General features: G+C 39.1%; 3 protein-coding genes across 7 annotated transcripts; 2 read left to right on the top strand and 1 right to left on the bottom strand.

The window, feature by feature from the left end:
• Positions 1-1702: 1702 nt before the first annotated feature.
• Positions 1703-6990, bottom strand: LOC103473935 (DnaJ (Hsp40) homolog, subfamily C, member 25). Its single transcript, XM_081613478.1, has 5 exons — positions 6653-6990; positions 4587-4739; positions 3608-3978; positions 3439-3538; positions 1703-2640 (listed from the first exon to the last, which is right to left on the bottom strand). Exons 1-5 carry the CDS (start codon positions 6944-6946, stop codon positions 2518-2520), a joined length of 1041 nt encoding a protein of 346 aa, XP_081469604.1. The 5' UTR covers positions 6947-6990; the 3' UTR covers positions 1703-2517.
• A 1658-nt stretch (positions 6991-8648) lies between these two features.
• Positions 8649-15850, top strand: LOC145554115 (uncharacterized). 4 transcript variants are annotated; one of them, XM_081613475.1, is made up of 3 exons: positions 8649-8753; positions 8840-9005; positions 12901-15850. In XM_081613475.1, the coding sequence occupies exons 2-3, from the start codon at positions 8854-8856 to the stop codon at positions 15518-15520; spliced, it is 2772 nt and encodes a 923-aa protein (XP_081469601.1). In that variant the 5' UTR covers positions 8649-8753; positions 8840-8853; the 3' UTR covers positions 15521-15850. The 4 variants fall into 4 exon arrangements, with proteins under 4 accessions (XP_081469601.1, XP_081469600.1, XP_081469603.1 ...); XM_081613474.1 differs by lacking the exon at positions 8649-8753 and having other exon boundaries at positions 8760-9005; XM_081613477.1 differs by lacking the exons at positions 8649-8753; positions 8840-9005 and adding an exon at positions 9026-9045.
• Positions 15851-17995: 2145 nt separating this feature from the next.
• On the top strand, positions 17996-23522 carry LOC103473934 (uncharacterized). 2 transcript variants are annotated; one of them, XM_008424592.3, is made up of 7 exons: positions 17996-18238; positions 19576-19678; positions 20077-20218; positions 20535-20982; positions 21557-21808; positions 21891-22096; positions 22622-23522. In XM_008424592.3, exons 3-7 carry the CDS (start codon positions 20085-20087, stop codon positions 23412-23414), a joined length of 1833 nt encoding a protein of 610 aa, XP_008422814.2. In that variant the 5' UTR covers positions 17996-18238; positions 19576-19678; positions 20077-20084; the 3' UTR covers positions 23415-23522. The 2 variants fall into 2 exon arrangements, with proteins under 2 accessions (XP_008422814.2, XP_081469771.1); XM_081613645.1 differs by lacking the exon at positions 19576-19678.
• The last annotated feature ends 187 nt before the right edge of the window (positions 23523-23709 follow it).

Below are 23709 nucleotides of genomic sequence, written 5' to 3' on the forward strand. Positions count from 1 at the left end.
TTCATTATTTATTCGCCCTCTGGTGAAAAGCGCCCTGGACGGAGAACCGTATCTTCCATCTGTGTCGCCTGAACTCTTCCTGTTTCTCACATTTCATAACCTTTCAGACTTTTGAAATCATTCTGTATGCAGTTCTGCTTTTCTACACCAAACATCAGCTCCTATTGGTTGGAAACACAAATTATTTATCATATTAATGCAAGGTGGGTTTTTTTATGACTGCTAATCATTTCAGTCCCAAACGTATTGATCGGTTTATTGAACGCGCTGCCCTCAGAGCCGACCGCTCTCTGCTGCCAGTGATGCAATCAGTGATGAAGAGCAAACAGTTGCTGCTTCGTGTTTTCAGGTTCCTTTTACATGATGAGTCAGTGAATAACTGACGCCTCACTGCTGGAACCTGCAGAGGCCAAGAATGAAAAGCTATAAAAATAGGGAATAATTAGGGGAGGCTGCTGTGTTAACAAGACGAGTTTTATATACTATCATCAGAAACTTTCATGTTATGAGATAAAAATCCTTAAAATGAGATGGAAAAGCCAGTTAAAGTTATTTTGTCGTGATAATAATTTGAGTTTTACATCTGCCTATAAAATTTACACGGAAGCCAAAGAGGAAACCAGCATGAGTCTGAACGTGAAAATCATCTTCCCTTCGGTTTCACACATTATCTGATCTTATTGCATCATTTCTGTTTTTCCTCAGAAGAAACGATTAGTTTAAGTTACATCAACGTTTTAATCAGCAGCAGACTTCATGAATTCACTTTTTTATTCAAGTTTATTTAGTTATAAAACTGTAACATGTCACATTCCTCCTGGATCCAAAACTCTTTTTGGTGCAAGATTCAGCAACTAAACCAAATCTATGGCGGCGTTTTGTATAAAATGAAGAAATTTTCCATAAAAAAAAAAATTTAAAATCAAGATTAATCTCAGAAAAATTCTAGAAAAAATTTCTGAGCTATAAAGTCAAATCTACAAAATTTGTGAAGGAAACGACTGAAATTTTGAGATTAATCTCAGATTTTCTGGAAATAACTTGAAAGTTTCTGAGCAATAAAAGTTTGAAATTTGAGAAAAAAAAATCAGAAATCAGGATTGTTTAGAAGTTTTTATTTTCTTTTAGAAATTGTGTAGAAAAATCCAGTTGTTCCAAGAAAAACCTCAAAAACCTTTAGATTATCTTCAGAAATTTAGGAAATTTCTGAGTCTGAAAAGTAGGAAAAAAAACTCTTGAGAATCATCTCAGAAATGTTAAAATTTTGGATATTAATTTCAAAATTGACTGTACTTTTTACAAATTTGCTCCGTTTTACTGTCTACAGCCTGATGTGCCATCGTACATCAGAAAACAGCACAACTTATAAATGTTAGATAAATTCCCAAACTGAAATAAACAGATAAACTTTTCTCCATGTTTTTCCCATTTTAATGTTTCTTCTCACTTACTTTTCTAAAAAAAAATTATAGAAAATATTACAGCCATTATAGATAGAAGGAAAAAAAAGTATCTCAGAAAAACAAAACAAAAAAAAATTTCAAAAGTTGAACATTTTTGACTTTTGCAAATTTTCTGTTAAATTTTCTTTTTATCCCTAAAAAGTATTAAACATACAATAAATTATTTTCTGTAATTAATTCCCCTTTTTAAAAAGAAATCCAGGGGAAAGACCCATTAGAAATGGAAACTGGATCTGGTATGAAAAAAAATCTGATTTTATTTTTAATCCAACAGATAAACAGGATTTATAGGAACAATGTTGATATAAAACGACCCAACAGTTCTTATAAACAATGTCTTGATCTGGATTTACATATTCAGCTAATCTGAATAAATACAGTTTATTACCATGTCATTGTAAACTTTTTATTTCTGTTTGTAATCAGCCCAATCAGACCAGATCCCAGTGAAAACGGATCCATTTTCTACACCAGAACTTCTGTTGGTGCTTTAAAACACCGAAACCATCTTTATTCAACCGTTTCCTAAAAACGTTTCGCTCCTTCTAAACTTTGGCCACTTTGTCGCGTTAACCATCACATTGCATAGCCGTTAAACAATGGCGAACAGAAAGCAGCACAGCCGCCGCAGCGACTCGCCATCGCCCCCGGAGGAACGCTGCGGTACTGCAGGCACCACAGAAAAACATTCACGTCTTTAACGGCTTCACCAGCAGCAGGAGGTTATTTGTTGCTGCCTTTTTAAAGGACACTTATATTTATGTTTCAGGCTTAAAAGGCTGAAATGTGGAGGAAATAACACAATCATCACAAACGTCGTTTAATCTTAAATATAGACTTGATCTGCTTCTTTTAATGGGGTAAAAATGTTGGATTACAGAAATACGTCAAACTTCAGTCAGTCTGAGGCGCGTCTGTAGGAAAATATCTGTAGCGACGGCTGCAAACAGCCGGGCTGGAGTCCGCCGGCGCCGGGTCGGACCGGGTCGGACCGGGTCGGGCGTTGAGCCGGCGCTGAGGCAGGTGTTTTGGTTCTGGATGGGCGGCGCCGCCCTCAGTCTTCTGGGAAGGTCAGCCGGCCCGGGCCTTCGTTCTTCATCCAGCGGCGGTACCGCTTCATCTTCGGGTCGGTCGCCAGCTTCGCCTTCATCTCCTCCTCGCGCTCCTTCCTGTAGGCCTGGAAGGAGAGCAGGAGAGACTCAGAGGCTGGATAACAGGAAGGAGATTAAAACCAGGAGCAGATAATAAGAAATGCATAAAAACAGAAAGTCTGATAATTACAGTGCAGTGTTAGAACCAGGCTCTGATAATGCAAAAAATAAAAATAGAAAAACAGAAACTTTGATCATTACAGCAGAGTAACGTGAATAAAGTCGTAAAGTTACGAAAAAATGTTAAACAATAAAGTAGAAATAATGAGAATTTAAACGTACAGAACAACTTTATTCTTGTATTTTAATAATTATTCTCATCGTAATAATACAACAATAAAGTTGTAAAATGACTAGAATAAATTACTAAAAGTAATATTATTTTGAAACAAGACTTTTTTCTCTTATGACTTTATTCTCATAACTTTATTCTCCTGTTATTACAAGTTTATTTTTGCATTTTTATGATTTTATTTTACGATTCTAATGTTATTCCTGTATTATTTTAACTTTATTTTATAACTTTATTTTCATAACATGACTTTGTTCTCAGTTTCAAATTTATTCTCATATAACGACTTTATTCCTGTATTTATGTGATTTTATTGAATTTATTCGAGTTTATCCTCGTTATTTATTAATAACGTTATTCTTCTAATTTTATTGTTTTAATCTTGTAAATAAAATATAAAATATTTAGATTTTGAATCAGATGTTATATGTTAGCGGTTTGGAGTGAAAGTATCTTTTTTTAGTATTTTTAAACTTTCAGAAACAGGAAGTGGCCTCTGATTGGCCCAGAGTTTCTTAAAGGGGCCTCGTACCTCGTAGTTTTCTCGGAGCCACAGCTGCTTCTCCAGGAACGTCTGCTTGGTGTTTTCCTCCAGACTGTCGAACTGCGCCTGCGGCAGCTTCATGTTCCTCCTGATGAGAGCAGAATCGGGCCGTCAGAACCTCGGCCAGAACCGAGCGGCGCGGGCCGGCGCCACTGACCTGATGAGGTAGAGCTTCTCCTCCTCGCCGTACTCCTCCCGGCAGACGGTGAAGCGGTACACCCAGCGGGCGTACCAGGCCACGTAGCGGCTCAGGTAGAAGGGGAACAGCGCCATCTGGCACAGCAGGATGTCCGACAGGCTCGGCTTCTGGTAGCCGCCCTTGATGTCGATCTTGTTCTTGATGATGTCACGGATCACTTCCTCTTCCTGCTCGCGGATCTCCTCCTTGGAGCGCCGGTTCTTGCCCTTCTCCTTGGTGCGGCTGAGCAGGCCCTGCTGCTTGGCGATCTCCATGGCCTGGATGCGGTACTTTGGGACGGTCACCAGGTAGTTGATGGCCTTGTTGTAGCTGCTGCACCAGCTGACGTACTGGAGAGCAGACACTGGTTACACTGCTTGTACTGGTTATGCTGGTTATACTAGTTGTACTGGTTATCCTGGGCCTGGAAGAGGCTGGAGGAAACGTTTCACATCCAGAACCAGAACGCTTCAGACCCACAGATCTATTGGAATAGATTCTAAATCTAGATTTGTGTTTAACATGTTTTTAATGACAAACTCCAGCCAGCAGGGGGTGCTGTCACCCGCATTAATGTCATTTCCTTTATTCTAATTTAACAGAGTAATGAATATTTATTAATAATAATATTTATAAATAAAGTAGTAAATAATATTTTGCTAAATAAATGAAATAAGTGAATAATAAATATGCAAATAACATAAAAACTCATTTATTAATATATTTTATTAATACTTAAAAATAAACATTTATTTACTAATAAATAGTTATTTATTAATGCAAAATAAATGTATTCATTATTAATAAGCAAACAATAAATGTCCCCAAGAAATCAAAACTAATACATATTTTTGTTATTTATTAATAAATAAATTATATGAGTAAATGATAAAAGTCCTCATGAAAACAAAATGCAATACCAGAACCAGAACCGGGTCTTTGAACGCGGCGCTCCTACCTGGATGGCAGAGATGGCGCAGATGGTGACCAGGATGACGATCCTGACGTCGACCTTGGGGGCGAGGCGGCGGCGGTAGTAGGCGTAGTAGTGCTGGTAGTATTCCTCAGGATGGTCCAGCATGTAGTCGTAGTCGCGCCGCGAGTCTTCATCCTGCAGAGGGAGGAAAAAACTAAATCAGGATTATCCAGCATCACTAGAAAAATAACATAAAAACTCAGAATATTGGAGGCAGGCTGGGAAGTTTAGAACGGGGAAAAACTCTCCTCTCTAAAAACAAGATGGCGGTTTTAGAAGGATGTTTGTACCAACTAGAGATGTGCCGATCAGGGTTTTTCCTGCCGATACCGATTCCGATCACCCATGAGGGCCGATCACCGATACCGATCACATAATTATTATTTTTAATCATAAACACTACCGGTTACATTATGTGGATAAAGGAACCATGAATTCACCTTAATTTAGACAAGAACTTGTTTTTAATAACTTTTTCCAAGAAAACTAAACAAAACAGGCATTGTGCAAATCGTACTATCAGTAAAACTATCTTTAACAGACTGAAAACATATGGAGGCTCTGAAGAGGCTAAATAATGTAAAGAGCCAAAATAAAACCTCTCAACATTGCCAAAAAATTCAAGTATAAAACTTAACATTCAAAGGCAAATACAGGTTCCATTACAATAAACAATCCAGAGTTACTGAATGAAAACTTCCTGTTAGCATGGCGGCTAGCTGATCACTGCTAGTTCTGAGTGGCTGTTTCTGACTGAGCAGAGTAATTATGCAGAACAGGGAGCAGATCGATTATTTTTTTTAGAGATTATCTGTCTCATGTTAGGACAGCGAAAGTTTTAATATGTATGTAAAATGTATTTTTTTTAAGTTAGATGCTGCAGCTTTAAGCAGAGGTTTGGTGTGAGAGTCACTACCAGGTGGAGCAGAAGCAACGCTCTGTCTATGAAATATTACTACCTGTAGCGTAGCAGCGGTTCAACAGCGAGAACCGAACCAGCGTCTTACATCGCAGCTCAAAGACTTAAATAATTTTGCGGGTTATTTGTTTAGCTTTCTGACCGTCATGCTAATCCGTGTGTTTGTAGCTGTGCGCTGCTTTACCTGCTATCTGATCCTCCGCATGTCTTTTTTACTGCAATGAGCCTCGATGTAGCCAAACTCCGTCAAGTATGGCATTGTTTTTATGTTGTATCAGCTTCATTGTGCTGATGCATTTTGATGTGCTTCAATTTTCCGCCTCAACACGCAAACTTCCCCATTCACTCAGTGTGTTATAGTTATAGTTCCACATCCTTTAGGATTTGTTGTTGCGCGTTTGCAGAGTGAAGGAAAGAGGAGACCAGCTGCACAGGCAGGCTGAGAAATGACATGCAGGTGATCGGTTTGTGTGATCGACGATCACCGATCATACACTTTTTCACGGACATCGGCCAATTATGATCGGTGGGCAATCGATCGGCACACCTCTAACATCAACTCTAATGCACGGCGGTGGACGGGTGATGATGTGGGCTTGGGTAATATCTGAGTCAGTCATAAACTTTTCTTTATTTCAACGTGTTCTTGAGTCAAATGAGAGGAAATTTGAACCATAAATTCAAACGCAGCAGCAGATCTGCAGGATGCAGGTGGTCTAGTCAAAGTCCAGACCTCAAGTCTTCGTATTGCGAGAAGTCGCATGAAAATAACATACAAATAATGAGAATAAAGTAATAATATTACGAGAATTTGTACAAAAATAAAGTAGGAATAATATGAAACTTTATTATTTCAAATACAACTTTTTTTGTATATTATTTTGACTATTTTTGTATGACTTTATTCTCGTTAATTCTTTTTTTCTTATTATGGCCCTAATACTCCACAGTAGATAAGAGCCACTGTAGATGACGGAGCAAAAAAGAACTCTTCATAAAATCCAGAACATTCTGGACAACCTGAGTGTCTTCAGTCAGAGGCTTTTTGTGATCGCTGCAATGCGGACTGCTACAGGAGATGAAATAAAGTTTCTGAATGAGAGTAAAGTGGGACAGAACCGTTACTCACCTTCAGTGTCTCATAAGCTGTAGCAATCAGCAGGAACTTCGTGTGAGCGTTCTCCTCATCTCCGGGCTCCTCGGGCCGGTACCGGTCCGGGTGGTACCGGCGGGCCAGCTGCCGGTAAGCCCTTGCGATCTCCGCCTTGGAGGCCTCCCGGGAGACTCCCAGCACGTCGTAGCAGACCTCCGTCCCGCAGTAGAGCCCCTCCAGCAGCGCCGTGACCGCGGGCAGCGACGACACGGAGAGCAGGAGCACCGTGAGCCGCCACAGGCCGCCGCTCCGCTCCGGGAACGGGTCCATCTCTCCCCGTTGCTGCTGCTGCTGCTTCTGCTGCTGCTGCTGCTCAGACACGGAGCTCCAGGCGCCGTCGCATTCTGCTTACGTCACAGGAGCGCCGGAAAAGAATGTTTACTTTGATGAAAATCAACTTTCAGGTTAGCGCCGTTAATGCTTTATAATTTTCAATTTTAAAAATAACATACACGGTTTTTATTAATGTAGGAGATATTTATGACCTACTTATCACGTTTTCTTTGTAAAATGTCGGAGTTTAACTTGTTATGGCTTTGATTAAAATGTGAATATTTAATAATAATATAAAATAATAATATAAAATGTGAATATTTGCATGAAAGTGATTTATTTTTGATTCATTAAGATGTTTGTGGTAAACACCAAAACACACTGTAAAGAAATGACATCTTGCGGCAAATGTAGTACTTGGATGACTTTATAAAAAGTATTAATAAAAAAAACGTTAAATTTAATAATGTAGTAAAGTAATTTTATAGACCAAAAACATGTTTTCAGTTGTTTTTTTTTATTATAATTTTTTATTTCTTTTTTGACTTATTTGATCTGTACCTATGCATCTCATTTCTATTTGAACTGTTACAAGTTTATTAAAATCTTGACGGCTCACTAGCATCGGTTTTGTCTAATCTAGACAGGTTGAAGGTCTGACCTACCAGATCTCACCGATACAACCGCTGCAGTTCAGGTATTAAAATACGGCTACACATCTGCTTTCTATAAAAGATCTTTGACTCCAGGCCCAAGTGATGACGTTGCCTTAAAAATATGTCACCTGCAGGCCAAGAGAGTTTAAACACTGAGATTTACAAGTGTGAAGTAGAGAAGCCAACTGGACGTTAGGAGTAACATACAATCTGGACAGTTTGGATTCTGCAAACACTGTTATAGATGGATTGAAAAGGATCAAGTCAGTATTTTACTGAAAATAAAAAGAAAAAAACTTTAAGGCAGAAAACCAGTGAATTACAATATTGACACCAAAATTCAAAGAGATCATTTTATTTAGAGATTTAAGAGAAATGGGAGGCAACTTTTCCACTGCATTAGTTTCCAGTTGGACTGCAAAGGAAAACATTCTTGTTGGGATAACTCCTCATCGTTTGCACGACTTTGTCATTTACAAAGATTTGTGAGAAAAATCAAGATTCCACCAAAGCCGTCATAAATCACAGCATGATAGGGACATTATAGAAAGAAAAACCTTAGAGGTGTACATTTCTGTTAAAACTCTGAGAATAACATCAAAAATGTTGTAGAAAAAACATGAACATTTTTAAAAAGTTGAAAATTTTCCACTTTACAAACTGAGAAATGTCCAAGTTCTTTTTAGTAAATGTCTCAAAAATGTGATTTTTTTCTAACAATCTTTTGACTTTTAAAACTCAGAAGTTTTCTAGTTTTTTTCTAAGAAATGTCAGTTTTTTGGCAGAAATGTACTTCCCTATTTTTCTAACTGCGATGGCCCAGATTCACTATCATACATTTTCCATCCAACACACAAATATTGCAGTTTTTAGCTGCAGTTGTTGGTCAAAACTTTGACAGAATTTTATATTTCAGCTTTGCAAACAGATTTATGGGAGGAGGAAGCTGGAAAACATCAACCCTGTGGAAAAAGTGCTGATGGAGGCTGAGTGTAAAAAGTGCGCGCTGTAGTCAGGGTAGGGCGTTATTTTTAGCTGGTGCAGCCCCTCACATCCATCAGCTGGTTATTGGCTCAGCACAGATCAGCAGAGCTGTCAGCAGCGTCTCCACTCTGGTTATCGCCGCTGAAGCTGCGTCTCCGCAGGAGGTCTCAGCCTCATCCAGATTTCACTATGATCCACGGCAGGCTGAGCGATGGAGACGCTAACGGCTCTGTGGCTCTGCTTCCTGCAGGAACCAGGCTGAAGATGTCCGGTGAGACGAACCCAGAGGTGGTGGGATGCGACGCCTCCATCATGAGGAACGTGTGGGAGATCCGGCTGAGGGAGTTCGGACAGAGGATGCTGCTGGAGCAGGAGCGGCTGGAGCAGGAGCGGCTGGAGAGGAGCGCGCTGCCCGCGTGAGAAAACTAAACCTTAAGACAAACTGCAGCCGATGAGGTGAAACTGAACCCAACCGGGACGAATCAGGACAGAAAGTCCTGCTGTCAGCAGAGAGACGTCCAAAATGTTTGACATTTTAGATCCTGAACCCAAACCAGAGGCTGAAGTTTCACCCTGCAGAAACTGCAGCCACTTTTCTCTTGGCACAAAGTTAGTTTTCACTATAAACTAGTAAATTTTAAATTAGAGATTATGAAAACTTAAACAGCTACAAGTCTCTGCAAAAACCTTCCTAGATTCTTTTTAATGTCCTTCCAGACAATCAGAAGTTCCTCTAATCTTTAAAAATGGTTTTGATCAAACCGTCTGCATGAATGTTTAGATGTTTTATAGATTTTTCTTGTATCTTAATATTCCCAACACTGAACAGATTCCTGACTGACTGGGTTTGGTCATCAGCTTTCTAAAACCCATTTTCCATCTGCAGATAAAGTTTCGCATTTTGAATTCACTCTGATGTTTGAACTCAAAGGTTTGAAGATTCTGAAATTTGAAGGTTTTCTTTCTTCTTTGGTTGCTTTTTAAACCCATTTTCACTCCGTTCCTTAAATTTGATTGTTTTTAGATGCTGAACAGATTCTCAATACTGAAAAAAAAATATTGTGAAGAGATTTCTGATGCTAAAAAGATTTCCAAAGGGCTCCAAACTTTCAGAACACTGTAAAAACACAAAATGTATTTTTGGTCGAGTTTCAATTGTAAATATCTTAGTGCAATTGAAATGATTGAAAACTAATTTACAAGTAACTTTTCTGCAAAATATAAGACAGTTTTAGAAACTAATAATTTGGTTAATCAAAATTAAGGCATTTTTCTTTCTTTTCTTTTTTACCTAGTTTTAGTCGACCAACTGATTGAATCGCTTACAAATAGTAAGACTCTTAAACTCAAAGGTTTGAACAAAGTTGGTAAAGATTTTCTGATTTTTGGACTTTTTATAACAGCAGTTTGGAAGAGAAACACAATCTGTCCTCGTTTTCAAAGTAAAGTCTAAAACAAAAACAGAAAAGAAATTCTGAAAACACATTTTACAGACTAAACCGAGGATTTTACCTCCAGCTGGATGAATTTCTGGATTATTTTCCTGTCACTTAATCGCATGACTTTATATGGTGTAATATGAAAAGTGGAGATTTTCCCACTTTTTAGTTTGCAACTCTCAGCCTGCAGAGAAAAAGCAGCAAAAGTCCAAAGAAAGGTTCTGAAAAGCAGAGCCAGCAGGTGAAAGACGCTGAAAAAAATAATTAATGATGCAAATTTTGATACACAAACATAAAAACCAATGCAACAGAAAATAATGCAACTACAGACAAAACAAAAGTCCTCCAGACCACTAGGGGGAGTCGGCCACTAAATAACATGGGCCCAGATCCTCGTCATACTTTGTCTTTTATAATATTATAGAGCAGCATAGACATTTTATTATTATAGAACAGCAGCATATTAACTTAGGTAACATTACCGACTCCAGACTCCCTCTAGTGGTTTGGAGGACTTTTGTATTGTGACGCTAGTTTGTAACATTTTATATTTTCAGGGTTTTTTTTGTTTGCTTTTTTGTATTTGCAGTATTTTCCCTTTAGCTTCCGTTTCCTGTGTTTGGAACATTTTTCTGTTGCATTTATTTTTTTGTTTCAGATTCATTCACGTTTTGCAGTTCGTTTTGCGTTTGAACCTGTGGGCCACCGTACCGAAAGGCAAACAGGAAGCAACTGATATGATCAGAAATGCTTAGAGTTTACAGGAACATCTGTTTGTTTGGAAGGAAAATACAGAGAAATAAAAAATGGTTTGAAAAAGTTTTCAGGTGAAAACAAAGTGTTGCTTTAAACTCGGCATAAAAGGAGCAAAAACAAAAAGAAAAACATGCAACAATGAACCAAAGTCACTTTCCTTCAACCTTTCTGCTTTAATTGCTGTATTTGTATTAAATGTCTTTAATTATTTTGTATTTCTTGCTTTACAAGCTGGGTTGTCAGCATGTATTAATATCTCAGTCCCAGTTCACTCAGGTTTGTTTTAATGCCAGCTGCTCTTCATCCAGGCTAATACAGAGATCAGTTCTGTAACCGCAAATGTAATGTTTACTAAGTGTGAACATCCTTATGGCTTTAAATAGGAATTTATCAAATTATTCTGCAAGAGCTAACTTCTCAGAAACATCATGATGATGACGCTGTCCAGAGCAGGAAACTTGACCCACCAGAGCAGCAAAGGTCACCAGTTAGCTTCGCCACCAGATCTCCACAAAAGGTACCGGTCCAAGAAGGCATGCAATGTCTCGACTTCCAGAGCCGCTTGAAGAGCCGAACAGATTTAGCAGGAGCTGAAATGAACTCTCAGACGGAGTGACACAGTGATTTATGGTGCACACTGCAGGGAATGTGTGTTTCAGGCTGGTTATTTTGCTGCTTTCAATCAAACATTTCCTGAACTCTGATAAGAACCAAAGAATCAAACCCAAACATCAGTCTGGGTTCGGTTGAAGTGCACTCTGGTTCAGTTTGATAAGTGAACACCAAGAGGACCAGAGAGGCCACTCCAAAAGCAGGAAGCAGACTACAAGGCAGGGTATTCTGGGTAAATACAACCAAAACAAACGTCCTAGCCTAGCGCCAGCGGCAGAAATGATTCGAGACGTTTAGCCAAAGACAAAAACAGAAATCCTACAACCACTAAAATCTGACGCCTCCATTTCTGTTTCCATTTTGTGAAGAAGGAAAGTTGCTCTCAGAGTCTTCAGAGGTTTTTGTGTCGTTTCCTTCAGTGGTTCTTGGTGCAGCGCCCCACAGGCCAGGAGGGGAACAGGCTGGTTTGACTCAGCGCAGAGAGAAAACTACAACGGTGGTTTTCCCAGGACATTTCTGAGCTCCAAAAGTTTAAAATTTATGAGAAAAATGTTTAACTTTTTCTTGCAAATTCTTTATATTAGACTAATCTAATCTAAATAAATAATCTAAAATTAGATTAATTTCTTTAGAATAATCTAAAAAAATTCTAAGATTAATCTCAAAACTTCTGATTTCTGAAAATTTCTGAGTTTCAAAGTTGAAAATTTTCACATTTGAAACTCTGGAAGTTTCCAATGAAACAATAAATAAAGTTACCTGATAATCATTCAGGTGTCACCAAACAATTTATGGCAACACTGGAAAAAACCTCCAAACTTATTTGAAGTTTCCACTTTTCTCCTCAATACCAGATCTGAAAATACACAAAAACCACAAAAGAAAAACACCAACCATTTGTTTCCTTGTTGAACTAAAATTGTACAGTAAATAATGTTTCCTAATTGTATTTTTCCTTTTTTAAGTGTGACCAGTGTAGTCTGATCTCCTAGCAGCAGGACGAAACAGATTATCTATAAATAAAAACATTGTTGTGTTATTAAAGAGCTACCAGATGGTAGCATCAGTTTACCCCTCAGTAACTTTACCTCAGACTACAAAAGGGTTTCATCATCATTTGCCTGGATATAAACAGAACAGCCAAATTTATTCCAGAACAAGAAAAACAGACTTATCTCCACACCATACAGGTTTTCTGGAGCATATGATTCCTTTTGGTGTTGGTTTGTGACACAATTATCTTTTAAATCAGGCCAAACTAAATAACCAGTCAACAGAAGTGTCCAAAATATTCAATGATGTACGAAACATTTCTGGAGAAATCCTCCAAACAAGAACTAAACAACCTAAAGATAATTGATGTTTAAAGATGGATCTACCAAGTTTTGGCTCAGAAAACCTAGAAAATATATGTTAGGAACAAAAAGTTTGAACCGCAGGTTTCATATGTCAAAAATAAATGAATAATGACTAGCTGCCCTTTTGTTCTTTTTTGTTTGCACAGCATCAACAAGGAGTGGGCAGACCGTATGACTGCCAAGATGGGGAAACACAAAAGAGTGGAGAGGAAAGTTACACCTTCCGATATCCAACCAGACGACAACATCTGGAAGAGCAAGCAGCCGCCGGTTCCTCAGGCAGTTCCTCTTGGCAGAGGTTCGGGTCCCGTTGGCAGATCAGGAGTTCAGACGAAAAGCTTTTCTGCTCAAACCCCAAATCTCAAGGGCAAAAAGGTGCAAAACAAAAGTGTCAACAAACTACAGCTACTCATGTCAATCACCAAAACTCAGCCGTCATCTCTGGTGTGGGGCAAGTCCTGGAAGTCCAACAAGTCCTTACCAACACCAGCAGAGGGCGCAAGTCCAGACTGGGGGCAGTGCTGGATGTTTGCTCCCTATCAACCTCGAGCCGAGGAAGGTAAGCCTTGGCCAAACGAGCCCAACCTGGTGGATCCAGAAAGCTATCATCTCTGGAGAAAAGACTTTCACAAGATGGTGCAATCACAGGAGCTGGACCTGAAGCTGCCCGCTGACAAATGGCAAACATCCTGGAAAAGATTTGAGAAAATCAAGAAAGATTCTGCTGAAGATGAAGAGAAAGCCTCTAAACATGGATTCTTCACTTCACTGGTGGAAACCCAGCACCAAAATGAACTCTTGTGTTCATCAGAGTGGAGTGATTCCTGGACGTCCACCAAGCCAGGCAACGAAGATTTACTGAATGCAACAGTTGATGACAATAAAGATATGGGAAGAGAAATAAACCCAGAATGGAAGGAATGTTGGAGGCTTCTCAACCATCATGGCAGCAACAGCTTCAAGCTTCCTCGTCACCAGAAATCGCTCAGTCCAGAATGGGCCAGTTCATGGAGAACAGCAGGCGGCGTCTTCAACAACAAGCAGAGTTCCTCTCAGAACCAACATCACGGCTTTGATGATCACAGCCTGGAGAGAGATGGTTTTCACAAAATTACCTCCACAACTCATAAGAGAGGCCTTCAGTTTTACGATAAATTTGAGGCAATGGGCGATTGGAGCAAGTCATGGGAGATACCAAAGAATAACTCAAAACCTTGTGCGGAGATAGATAAAGTCCTCAAATCCTTACCACCAAAGATTGAGACTCAAAGGGTGGAAAAGATCCCTCAGGTCAATTACTTGACAGAGAAAGCAGACCCAAGGTATGAGCAACTAAGACGTGAGGTGATACATCACACAAGGAGGGAGCTCCCCGAGTCAAAGATACTTCTTCTGAAACACCTGCAGAAAATACTTCCACCTTCTGAATGGAGGGATTCTTGGAAGGTAATAAAACACAGAATAAGACAGGAGAGGAGAAGATACAAGCCGGATCCTCTGAAGCCTTTCAGAGAGTCAGAGAAAGGGGAAGATTCAAAGTCCAATGCGTCGGATTGGAAAGACTCCTGGAAGTTTACCTGCCGGTCTCTGAATCAGAACCCTGAGCTGTGGCAACAAGGTTGGTCCACTTCAATACAGGTCCGGGTGAACTGGGAGAGGCACCAGAGTCAGATTTCAGTGGAGGAATTCCCTAAAAATGGCCCAACAAGTGAACGGGTTTGGGGAGAATCCTGCAAATTCTCTAGACACCATTATCGATCAGAACCTGCACAAGCCAAAGATCAAGTCGACAAAAGGAAGTTGAATGTTCCTGATAACTCAAGGGAACATGGAAGTCATGCCAAGTCCATGTCAGATTGGCAAGATGCCTGGATGATCACAGAAACAGATTTGAAACATGACAAACCATCATTTGCTCAGTGGAGGGAATCCTGGAAGTGGTCTATCTACCACACACCACACTGGACTGGACTAGAATCGACAGACAAATGGGTGGATGAATCCACTGAGATCCAACGCCCAAAAAACATAATGTCCTCAGAAGGAGCAAAAGCTAAAGTGAGCCGCTCCTTTGACAGCAAGATATTTGGCCAAAGATACCCTGAGAAACAGTGGATCTCCTCATGGAGCATCAAATCACTTCTAAACAACCAATCAAGCAAAAGTAGTTCATCTCAGCAGCAACATCCCATCCTGAGTGAGTGTGGATGTAAATGGGGAAGATCTTTCAGACTCGCCAACCCAACGCCCCAACTGGATCAGCCCTGGATGGAGTCTCCCCAGAACCCTGGTTACCACCAGGTTTTATGGTCAAGCAAAAACAAGATACAAACCAACAATAAATCCGACCTAAACAAAGTGTTAGCTTCAGCCACATTTTGGGCAAACTCCTACCGGTTCCTACAGAAACCCAATGGCCAGCTTAAAACCAAAGGTAGATCCAAAGAACTCCGTGATCAAAGGGTAATTTTACCAACAAAGATCAAAATGAGGAAGCAACTGTACTCTGGCATGGAGAAGGAGAAACAATCGGAGAGGAAGTGGGCAGGATGCCACCTGCTGGGTAAAACCCAACCTCGTCCCAAGAAAGGCAGCGGTTCTAACAGTAAGCTTATGCCTGAAGACAGTGCCTTTAAGAAGTTCCTGGAGGAGTGGGGAGAGTCGTGGAGATTCTTCATCCGTCCCAAAAACATGAAAAAACAGATGAGCTTTAAGCCAATATCTGGCTGGGATGAATCCTGGAAGTTCCTCCTTCCACTGAACTGACCTAAAGCCCAACAAAAACAATCGCTTCAAGAAATTAGTTGAACCCAAGGATCTGCATTTGGCCCATAAAATGAGAATGTCTTTTTAATAGTTAGCACAGAACAGTGTGGATGGAAGGCAAATAAATCAGAACAATATAGTTTTAAATCGCTATTTGTGGAAAAAAAAGGCAAAGAAGAAGTGGGATAAGGATGTTAGGAAGAAAAGAATGGGTGTAGTTTTAAGATGAGAATATTAAAACAGTTTGAGAAAGAGAAAGTTATACAGGACTGTCTGATGTTGAAGGTGAAGGAAATACTAATGTCTCCTGAATAAAGGAGTAAAAACAAACAGTATTGTGTCTTTATTCAGTCTGTTACTGCAGGAGTTTCCTCAACCTAACAAACCAAACACTCACTGGCTCCATCTAGTGGATAGATCTGGTAAGACTTGTATCACAAATTTCATATATATATATATATATATATATATATATATATATATATATATATATATATATATAGTCAAACCAAATAGTGACCAAGTCAATTTCTAGACCAAAATAACTTGGGAGTTTAGTTGGAGTTTGACGTCTTTTTGTCATTTTATCTTTGAATTTAGGAATAAGGCTGCAGATATATAAGTGCAACTTCTTTTAATTCTAATTAAATTATAATTTATATAAACTAAGCGAAAGGGGAAAAAAATTAATAGGAAAATTGAGAAAAAAATTATTTATATTACAGTCCTAGTAAAAGAAAGATGATATTTTCTAAATTGATATATTTAAATTGTAAAAAATATATATATTTACTGTTCAAAACTAAAATGTATAACTTTATATTTAAATATGTTTATTTTTTTAAGCGCTATAACATACAGGCGCTGCAGCTTCTCTGTGCAACAATCTGTTTGTAGATGGTTACAAAATTCAGAAATGTACTTTATTTTTTTATTATTTTACCAGGAGCTGATTAAATGCCCTTAAACTTAGATTTAACTTTCTCTCCATATAAATAAGACATATATTTGAAAGTTGGTCGTTTTAAAAATATGATTTAAAGTCATGTTGAAATTTCAAAGTGAGGTTTAAGCAGCGTGAGATAAATCAGACAACAGCGCCATCTAGTGGCAACAGGAGTGAAAGAAAAATGTATTTCATATTCAGCTGGAAACAAATGAGACAGAGATGAATAATTAAATAAACAGAGCAACAACAGCATTAAAATAATTAGTATTTTAATGCTGTTGTTGTGTATTTGTGACCTCCAGTTGAACTTTGTCAATTTAGCAAAACTATTTCCACGATTCATAAAGTTTGGTGAAAAATCTAGAAAAAAAACAACAAATCCATTTTCTCCTGTGTTCGCTGACAGCAAACGTATGGAAACCTAAAGATGCCATGTGTTAAAAATAGAGCTGGCAGGTCTGTGACGTCAGCAGCAAAGTGATCTGAGCGTCTCGTTACGGTGACGGAGATCAGCTGCTGCCGAGTGACACAGCAGCTACTGCGCATGCTCAGACCGCACAGAAAGCCTGCGCACATGCAGAAAACACACACACACACACACACACACACACAAAGGATCTGTTTATACCTGAGGAGATTATAGATTAAGTTTACACAAACAGCTGCTCAATATTCCAACAAAAAAATAAATAAAAAATTACATTTATTAAACAAGATTCAACGTTAAATTAAGAAAACGGCTAAAATCTGCTTCCTGTTTTCCTTATGCCAATAAGGAAAACGGAATTGTTTATTCCATAAATGGACGAAATAAACAATTCAAGGTTCCTGGAGTTTGAAACTTCTGCTTTTCTAACTTCCTGTTAATAAATGTAACCTTTATGCAAACAGGAAGTAGGCATACTGAATTTATAAAAATAAATATGTGTAAAAGTAAATAACTATATAAAAAAGAAAAAGAAAATATTAAATAAAAACAAGAAAACACTAAAATAAATGAAAACCCCAAAAGCCATAAATAAAAATATAATTAAAGAAAATATTAAATAAAAACTAAATACATCAACAATAATAAAAAACAAAAATTAATAAACTGATAAAAACTGAAAAAATAAATTAAAATAAAATCAATAAAACAAAAATAAACGAGTTATATAAGCATAGAGTAAAATATAAATACAAATAAATATAAAAACAAAATAAATTAATTTAAAAAAACAGAAAGTTTTCAATTGTCTTGTTTTCTCTGTTTAAACCCACAGATTCAGTTTCCAAATCCAAATCTATAAACCAAACAGTTAACAGATTTATATCCTACTGGACATTTTGCATAATCTGTACGTTTCTTATTCCTGTAATTAAACATTTTAACATTAAATTAACACCAGATTATTTATTCTATATGAATCTTGTGCATCATTTATCAGCAACCTGTGGAAAACGCAGCAGCTCTAATATCTGTTGTTCTATATTTACGTCTCTCCTGACCTGCAGCCTTTAACGTCTCGTCTTTGTCGTATTTCTGCAGCTGCACCTGTTGAATGAAGATTCATTTCACTAATGTGTTTTTCATCTAATCCTCCTCGTCTGTCCCGCTGGCTGCTCTAAATTTAGAGCAGCAGCCCTGGATGTGTTGTGATGTAAAGATAGGAGGAGGGAAGCCGGCTGGTTATTCAGGACAGAGAGTCAAACTTCAGCTGCAGGAGCGTCGAGGCGACGATCAGTGGAGCCGGAGAGGAAGGAAAAACCAGGACGAGCCAGAGAAACAGGTGAGAATTCATTATTTATGTCCCTTTAGCCGACAACATGTGATGTTTTGTAGTTTGTTTCTGTGGGATTCTAGGTTAGCATTTTGGCGCTAACAGATCGATGGTTTGTGTCTCTTTAAAAACACTGACAGCTGCTAAACAGACGCAGTTTAACTCCAGAAACTACAGATCAACAAAGCTTTATGTTGAAATTAGATCAAAAAAAATAAAATGTGTCCAAATGAGACATTTTGGTTCCAGCTGGCTGGCGCTCACTAGCTAATCAATCGCCGCTCGTTTTCAGGTGATTATTAGAAATCAGGAGATAAACATCAAGCGTGAAAACATGAAGTTGCCACAGACTGAATTTTTCTGGGAAATGTTTTGAGTTTTATTTATGGGTTGACGTTCCTCCTGACAGGATTGAACGTAACACCGCCGCTCCGTTGGCTAGTGGGGCTGATGTCAGCCGGTTTCCATGGCAACGTTTCCGCATTACTTTCCCTTTTCTGTGGAGCGCTGCAGCTGCTGCTTAATTTCTGTCAGATTTTGAATCTTTTGTGTTAAAGATTTAATGTGAATCGTTTCTGTGAAACATGTTTGGGGTCTTTTTGGGGGGGAAGCGTCTCGGGCAGCAGGTGGTGGAGGGTCCCTGAAGTCATCCTCTAATTTTACGGCGTTTATCAAGACGGATGAGGCTGAAATGCAAAGTAAATCCTCCAGACGGTCTACGGTTCTGATGCTAGTTTTAAAATTAGCCGTTCTTTAAAAACCTCTGACTGCTGCTGCTCTTCCATTTTCACATAACAAACTAAACATTTTCCATATTTACAGGTTTCCAGTTATGTAAAGTCAGCTGGAAATCAAAGTGATAAATCTGAGCATAAAGTTGTTGTGTTGATGGACAGAATGTGATTTAATATCTGTGTTTATTCCTCAGTTTACAGGCTCTTGTTGCCGGGCAGAGTTTAATTTTAGAGCTGCTGCTTGTCGCTTTCATTCTCTGAGAAAACAACTTGTGACATTCCTGGAATGCTAATTGTACGGAGGACTGATCCTGCCAGAATTATCCAAAAATATAGAAATAAATAAATGACTTAATGTTAATAATTTGTTCTTCAAAAATAAAAATAAGAGCATTTCCAATTTATGTGATTAGACAGTGTGACAAAAATTTCTTTGTAATTTTCAACAATATTAATTTAACATTGTCGCTTCTATTTAATTTTCCATTATTTCCAAACTTATTGTTTTATTATATTATTTATTGCTATTTATTTAGTGTTTTTTTATTTACTGTCCTTTCTCAAAATATATTGATTTATTTCCTCTGTTTTATTCCTTGTTGTATGGAACAGGGGTGTCAAAACTGTCCTGCAACTGTTAGATGTGCCTCTGCTGCACCAGAATAGAATAATTAGGCCATAAAGGCTCTGGAGACCTGATCTACACAAGAAGGAGGTAATTAAGTCATTTCATTCCAGTGTTTTGTATCTGTGGCACATCTAAAAACTGCAGGACAGCAGAGGACTGGAGTTTGACACCTGTGGTATAGAAATTTATTTTTCAATTTTTTACAAAATCTGGAAAAAACAAATGATAAATTATAAAGAAAAGTAATAAATTAATGTTATTGAAAGGATTGATGAAAACGCGTAGTATAAGCCAACAATAGAATGATAGCATTTATGCTAACTTTAGCTTTTTAGCCAATTATGACTCTATAATTAGATTATATATATTAAATCAGACTTAACACACAAACCTGGACCTTATTTATGTTACCACACTTTTTCTATTTCTTTTATACTGATGTTAAAATATAATTTACAGTGATAATAAATCTGCGTTTCTCGTAGGAAACGCGATGTTGTCCAAAAAGGAAGAGAAGAGATCGTTCAGCAACGGCCGTCTGAGAGACCAGTGGGAGAAACTAGCCCAGAACGAGGCGGACCAGTGCAAACAGGAGGCTGAATGGAAACGGAAAAGCTCTGTTAAAGTGTAAAGATCAAAACATTTATTCCGTACAACTTATTTCACATAAATAAAACAGTAAAATTAACACAGCTAAAAATGCTAAATATGTATTTGTCTCACTCAAAAACTCAGGTAAGTAGGGAAAGTTCTTATATTTTACATCTTTTATTTGAAACAGTACTTATTATTATTATTACTACGGGCAGTTTTGTCAGGACCAGACCTCCGTATATAATTGACTGATTGAAATGTAAGCGAATTCTGTTTATTAGTTCCATGTAAAGCAGGTTTTCCATATTCAATCTAACAGATGGTTTTTATTTTCTGTGTTTTGCTCCAGTCTTTTCTCAAAGTGGACCTACCACTGGCCCAACGGGGAACAGGTGAAGGATGAGATTTCCGACTTCAGGAGGGCGACGACCCGGACAGACGACGAAGAAAAAAAGCCTAAAATCAAATTCAAAATTGTTCCTCCTCCTCCAAAAGTCAAAGCGGAGCCTCCTCCGCCGCCGCCCCCCCCCAGGAGGTCGTCCTCCCCGAAACGTCACAGGCAAAAACGCAAAGTGGAAGTGGACGTGTTTGGGTTGTGCTGGAGGGAATCCTGGATGAGCCTGAAGCCACCAAAGTACCTTTACCTGAAGGCCAGAGAGGCTAAAGAGAGGAGGACGCTGCTGATGAGCTTACAGTGTCCCAGGAACAGGAAGTACAAATCAATCGGGTTTGTACTTCCTGGACCGGACGCCGACGGGACGGGTCCGATTTCTAAATGGAGTCACTCCTGGAAGCAGGTCAGGATGCACACGCCTGCTAATGCGCTAATAGCAGAGCTAATTTTTTGTTTAGCGCTTTTTGCTAACTTTGAAACGTTTAGTGCATTTAACTTCCCCTACATTATAAAGTGCTAATTTATTGGCTGTTTTGTCAACTTTCAGTTGATTAAAGTTCAACATTTGTGCTGCTTCCACTAAAACTATGTTGGTATAGCGCTGTAGCATTAGCTTCCACTAAGCACATTAGTATTAGCTTCTACTATTATTAGTTAGATATGTTATTGTATCCCTTTAACATTAGGTTAGACTAAATACAGTTTCATTGTTTTAGCATTAGCCTCTGCTAAATATGGTGTTGTGTAGCACTTTAAGGGCTAGCAAAGCTAACCTTTTAGTTAGCCGTGTCCACCACCGTGGAACTGATTGTTCTTTAAGGGTCAAATCTCACAATAAAGATGATGTGTAGATATTTAGATTGTCAGTTTTCCTCTCTAATATTTTGGGTTTTATTGTCGTAATAAATGGGATTAGAGAAAAAGACAGGAAATGAACCAAAACGGATGTTTTCTCTAAATGTTTTTCTTGCTTCCAGGTGAAAAGCCCAGCTCAGTCAGAGCAGTCAGAGGACAGAGACTTTGAGTGGGACACTCTGTTTGAAAGGACGATGGACAGGAAAGTGGAAATAGGAGAATATCGTCTTCCTGTCTGGGCCGGAACGTGGAAGATCATGAACTTTCCCTTCAGGCAGCAGAAGAAGAACTGGGACTGCGGCTGGGAAAACTACCAACAGGGAACAACAGACAAGTCCGATAAGTTTGACCTCATTCAGGAGCAGCTGGATCAGGTTGTTGTTTTCCTGCCGTTTCCAGGGTTTCAGCCCCAAATCTGACTGACCAAAGAAAATCTGTGTTCTGGTCTTTAACTAGGACGAGCCTGAAGGCTGGGAGGATTCATGGAGGCTCTCCGGAGCAGAAGATCCAGCGGATGGACCCGCCACGTTCACAGCAGAGATAAACGACTGGCTGATGCCCGGATGGAGCAAATCCTGCCTGCTGGCTGCAGCTCCTCCAGAGGAGCACGAAGAGCGGCAGAGGAGCTGGAGCTGCTGCTGGGGGTACCAGCAGCAGGTCAGGTGGGTCGGCTTCAGCCTCAACACACCACCGAAACGTTCCCATCACCAGAGGAGGCCACCGCTAACCACTAAGCTAACCCTAAAGCGCTAATAATTAGCATTAGTTCTGCTAACGCTAAATGACTACAGCAGCTTGGTATTTAGTGAAAGCTAATGCTATGAGCTAAATTTAGCCATGTTGACACTTAGCATGTGTCATGAGAAGGTGAGGACAGGAAATGGATCTGCTGCGTAATCAGGCCACACGGATTTCAGAATAAGAGCATGAATGTGAACGTCTAAATATTTGAAGAATTCTTAACAACCGAAAACTAAAACTTCAACACAGATAAAAAACTTTATTCAACTAAAAGTTGAATAAAGTTTTAATATCGAATTCATCTGGGAAAATTAGCTTAGCGGGAGCTAAAAGCGCTAAACGGTTTTAGATTTAGCAAAAAATGCTAAAACTAAATTTAGCTCCGTTGTTAGCGCTGGATGGATAAACGTTGGGTTTTTCCACACTGACCTCTGGTTTCCCCTCAGGTGGCGTCAGGCGTCCATCTTGTCCGCCCATCACCATAGCAACCAGATGACCAGGAGACGGAGAGCCATAAACGTCTTCCTGTTCTCGGGTCTGGACCGGTCCAGTCTGAGTGACTGGACGGAGGCCTGGAAGGCTCCAAGAGGACAGAAAACACCGGAGGACGAGGAAGGAGACGAAACTGAGGAAGAGGAGGAGGATGAAGGAATGGAGGAGGAAGAAGAACAGGAGGAAGAGGAGAGGAGGACAAAAATATTCAAAAACTTCAACAAGAACAAGGAGCAGGAAAAAGAGGAAGATGAAGGTGTAGATAAAGAGGAGGAAGACGAAGATGAAGAAGATGAGAAAGAAAATGGTGAAAACGAAACGGAGAGAGGAGAAGATGAAGAGGAGGAAACGCATCATAGTGTCAAAGTGACGAAGGAGGAGCAGGATGAAGAAAAATGTGAAAATGCAGATGAGGAAGAGGAGGAGGACAACGAGTCAGCTGACAAGATGAAGGATGAAGAGGAAATTTATGAGGAAGAGGAGCAAAACACCAAAACGAACAAAACGGAGAGTCAAAAGCTTGAAACTGAGCAGAGGAAGAAGGATGCTGAAGATGAGGAAGATGAAGAAGAGGAGGATGCTGAAGAGGAGGAAGAGGAGGAAGATGAAGAAGAGGAGGATGCTGAAGATGAGGAGGAGGAAGATGAGGAAGAGAAAAATCAGGCCAATGATGAAGAAAGACACAAATACACCAAAACAAAAGAAACGAAGAGTCGAGATCCAATAGAGCAGAGGAAGAGATGCTGAAGATGAGGAAGATGAAGATGAGGAGGAAGAAAGAAAGAAAAACAACGAATCAGAAAAAGACGAGGAAGAGGAGAAGAACACCATAAAGCTGGGAAAAGACAAGGAAGATGATGAAGAGGAGGAGTTTCTGGACTTTGATGAAGAAAGCGACAAAAGTAAAGGAGATGAAGAGGAAGAAGAGGAGGAAGACTATGAAGATGCAGATGAAGAAGGAGAGAAGGAAAAAGGAAAGGATGAAGACGTAAATGTGGAAGAGGAAGAGGAGGATGAAGAGAGCCCAGATTTAGAAGACGAT

Source organism: Poecilia reticulata, chromosome 12 (genome assembly GCF_904066995.2).
Source record: "Poecilia reticulata chromosome 12, P_reticulata-male-v2, whole genome shotgun sequence".
Classification (NCBI taxonomy): domain Eukaryota; kingdom Metazoa; phylum Chordata; class Actinopteri; order Cyprinodontiformes; family Poeciliidae; genus Poecilia; species Poecilia reticulata.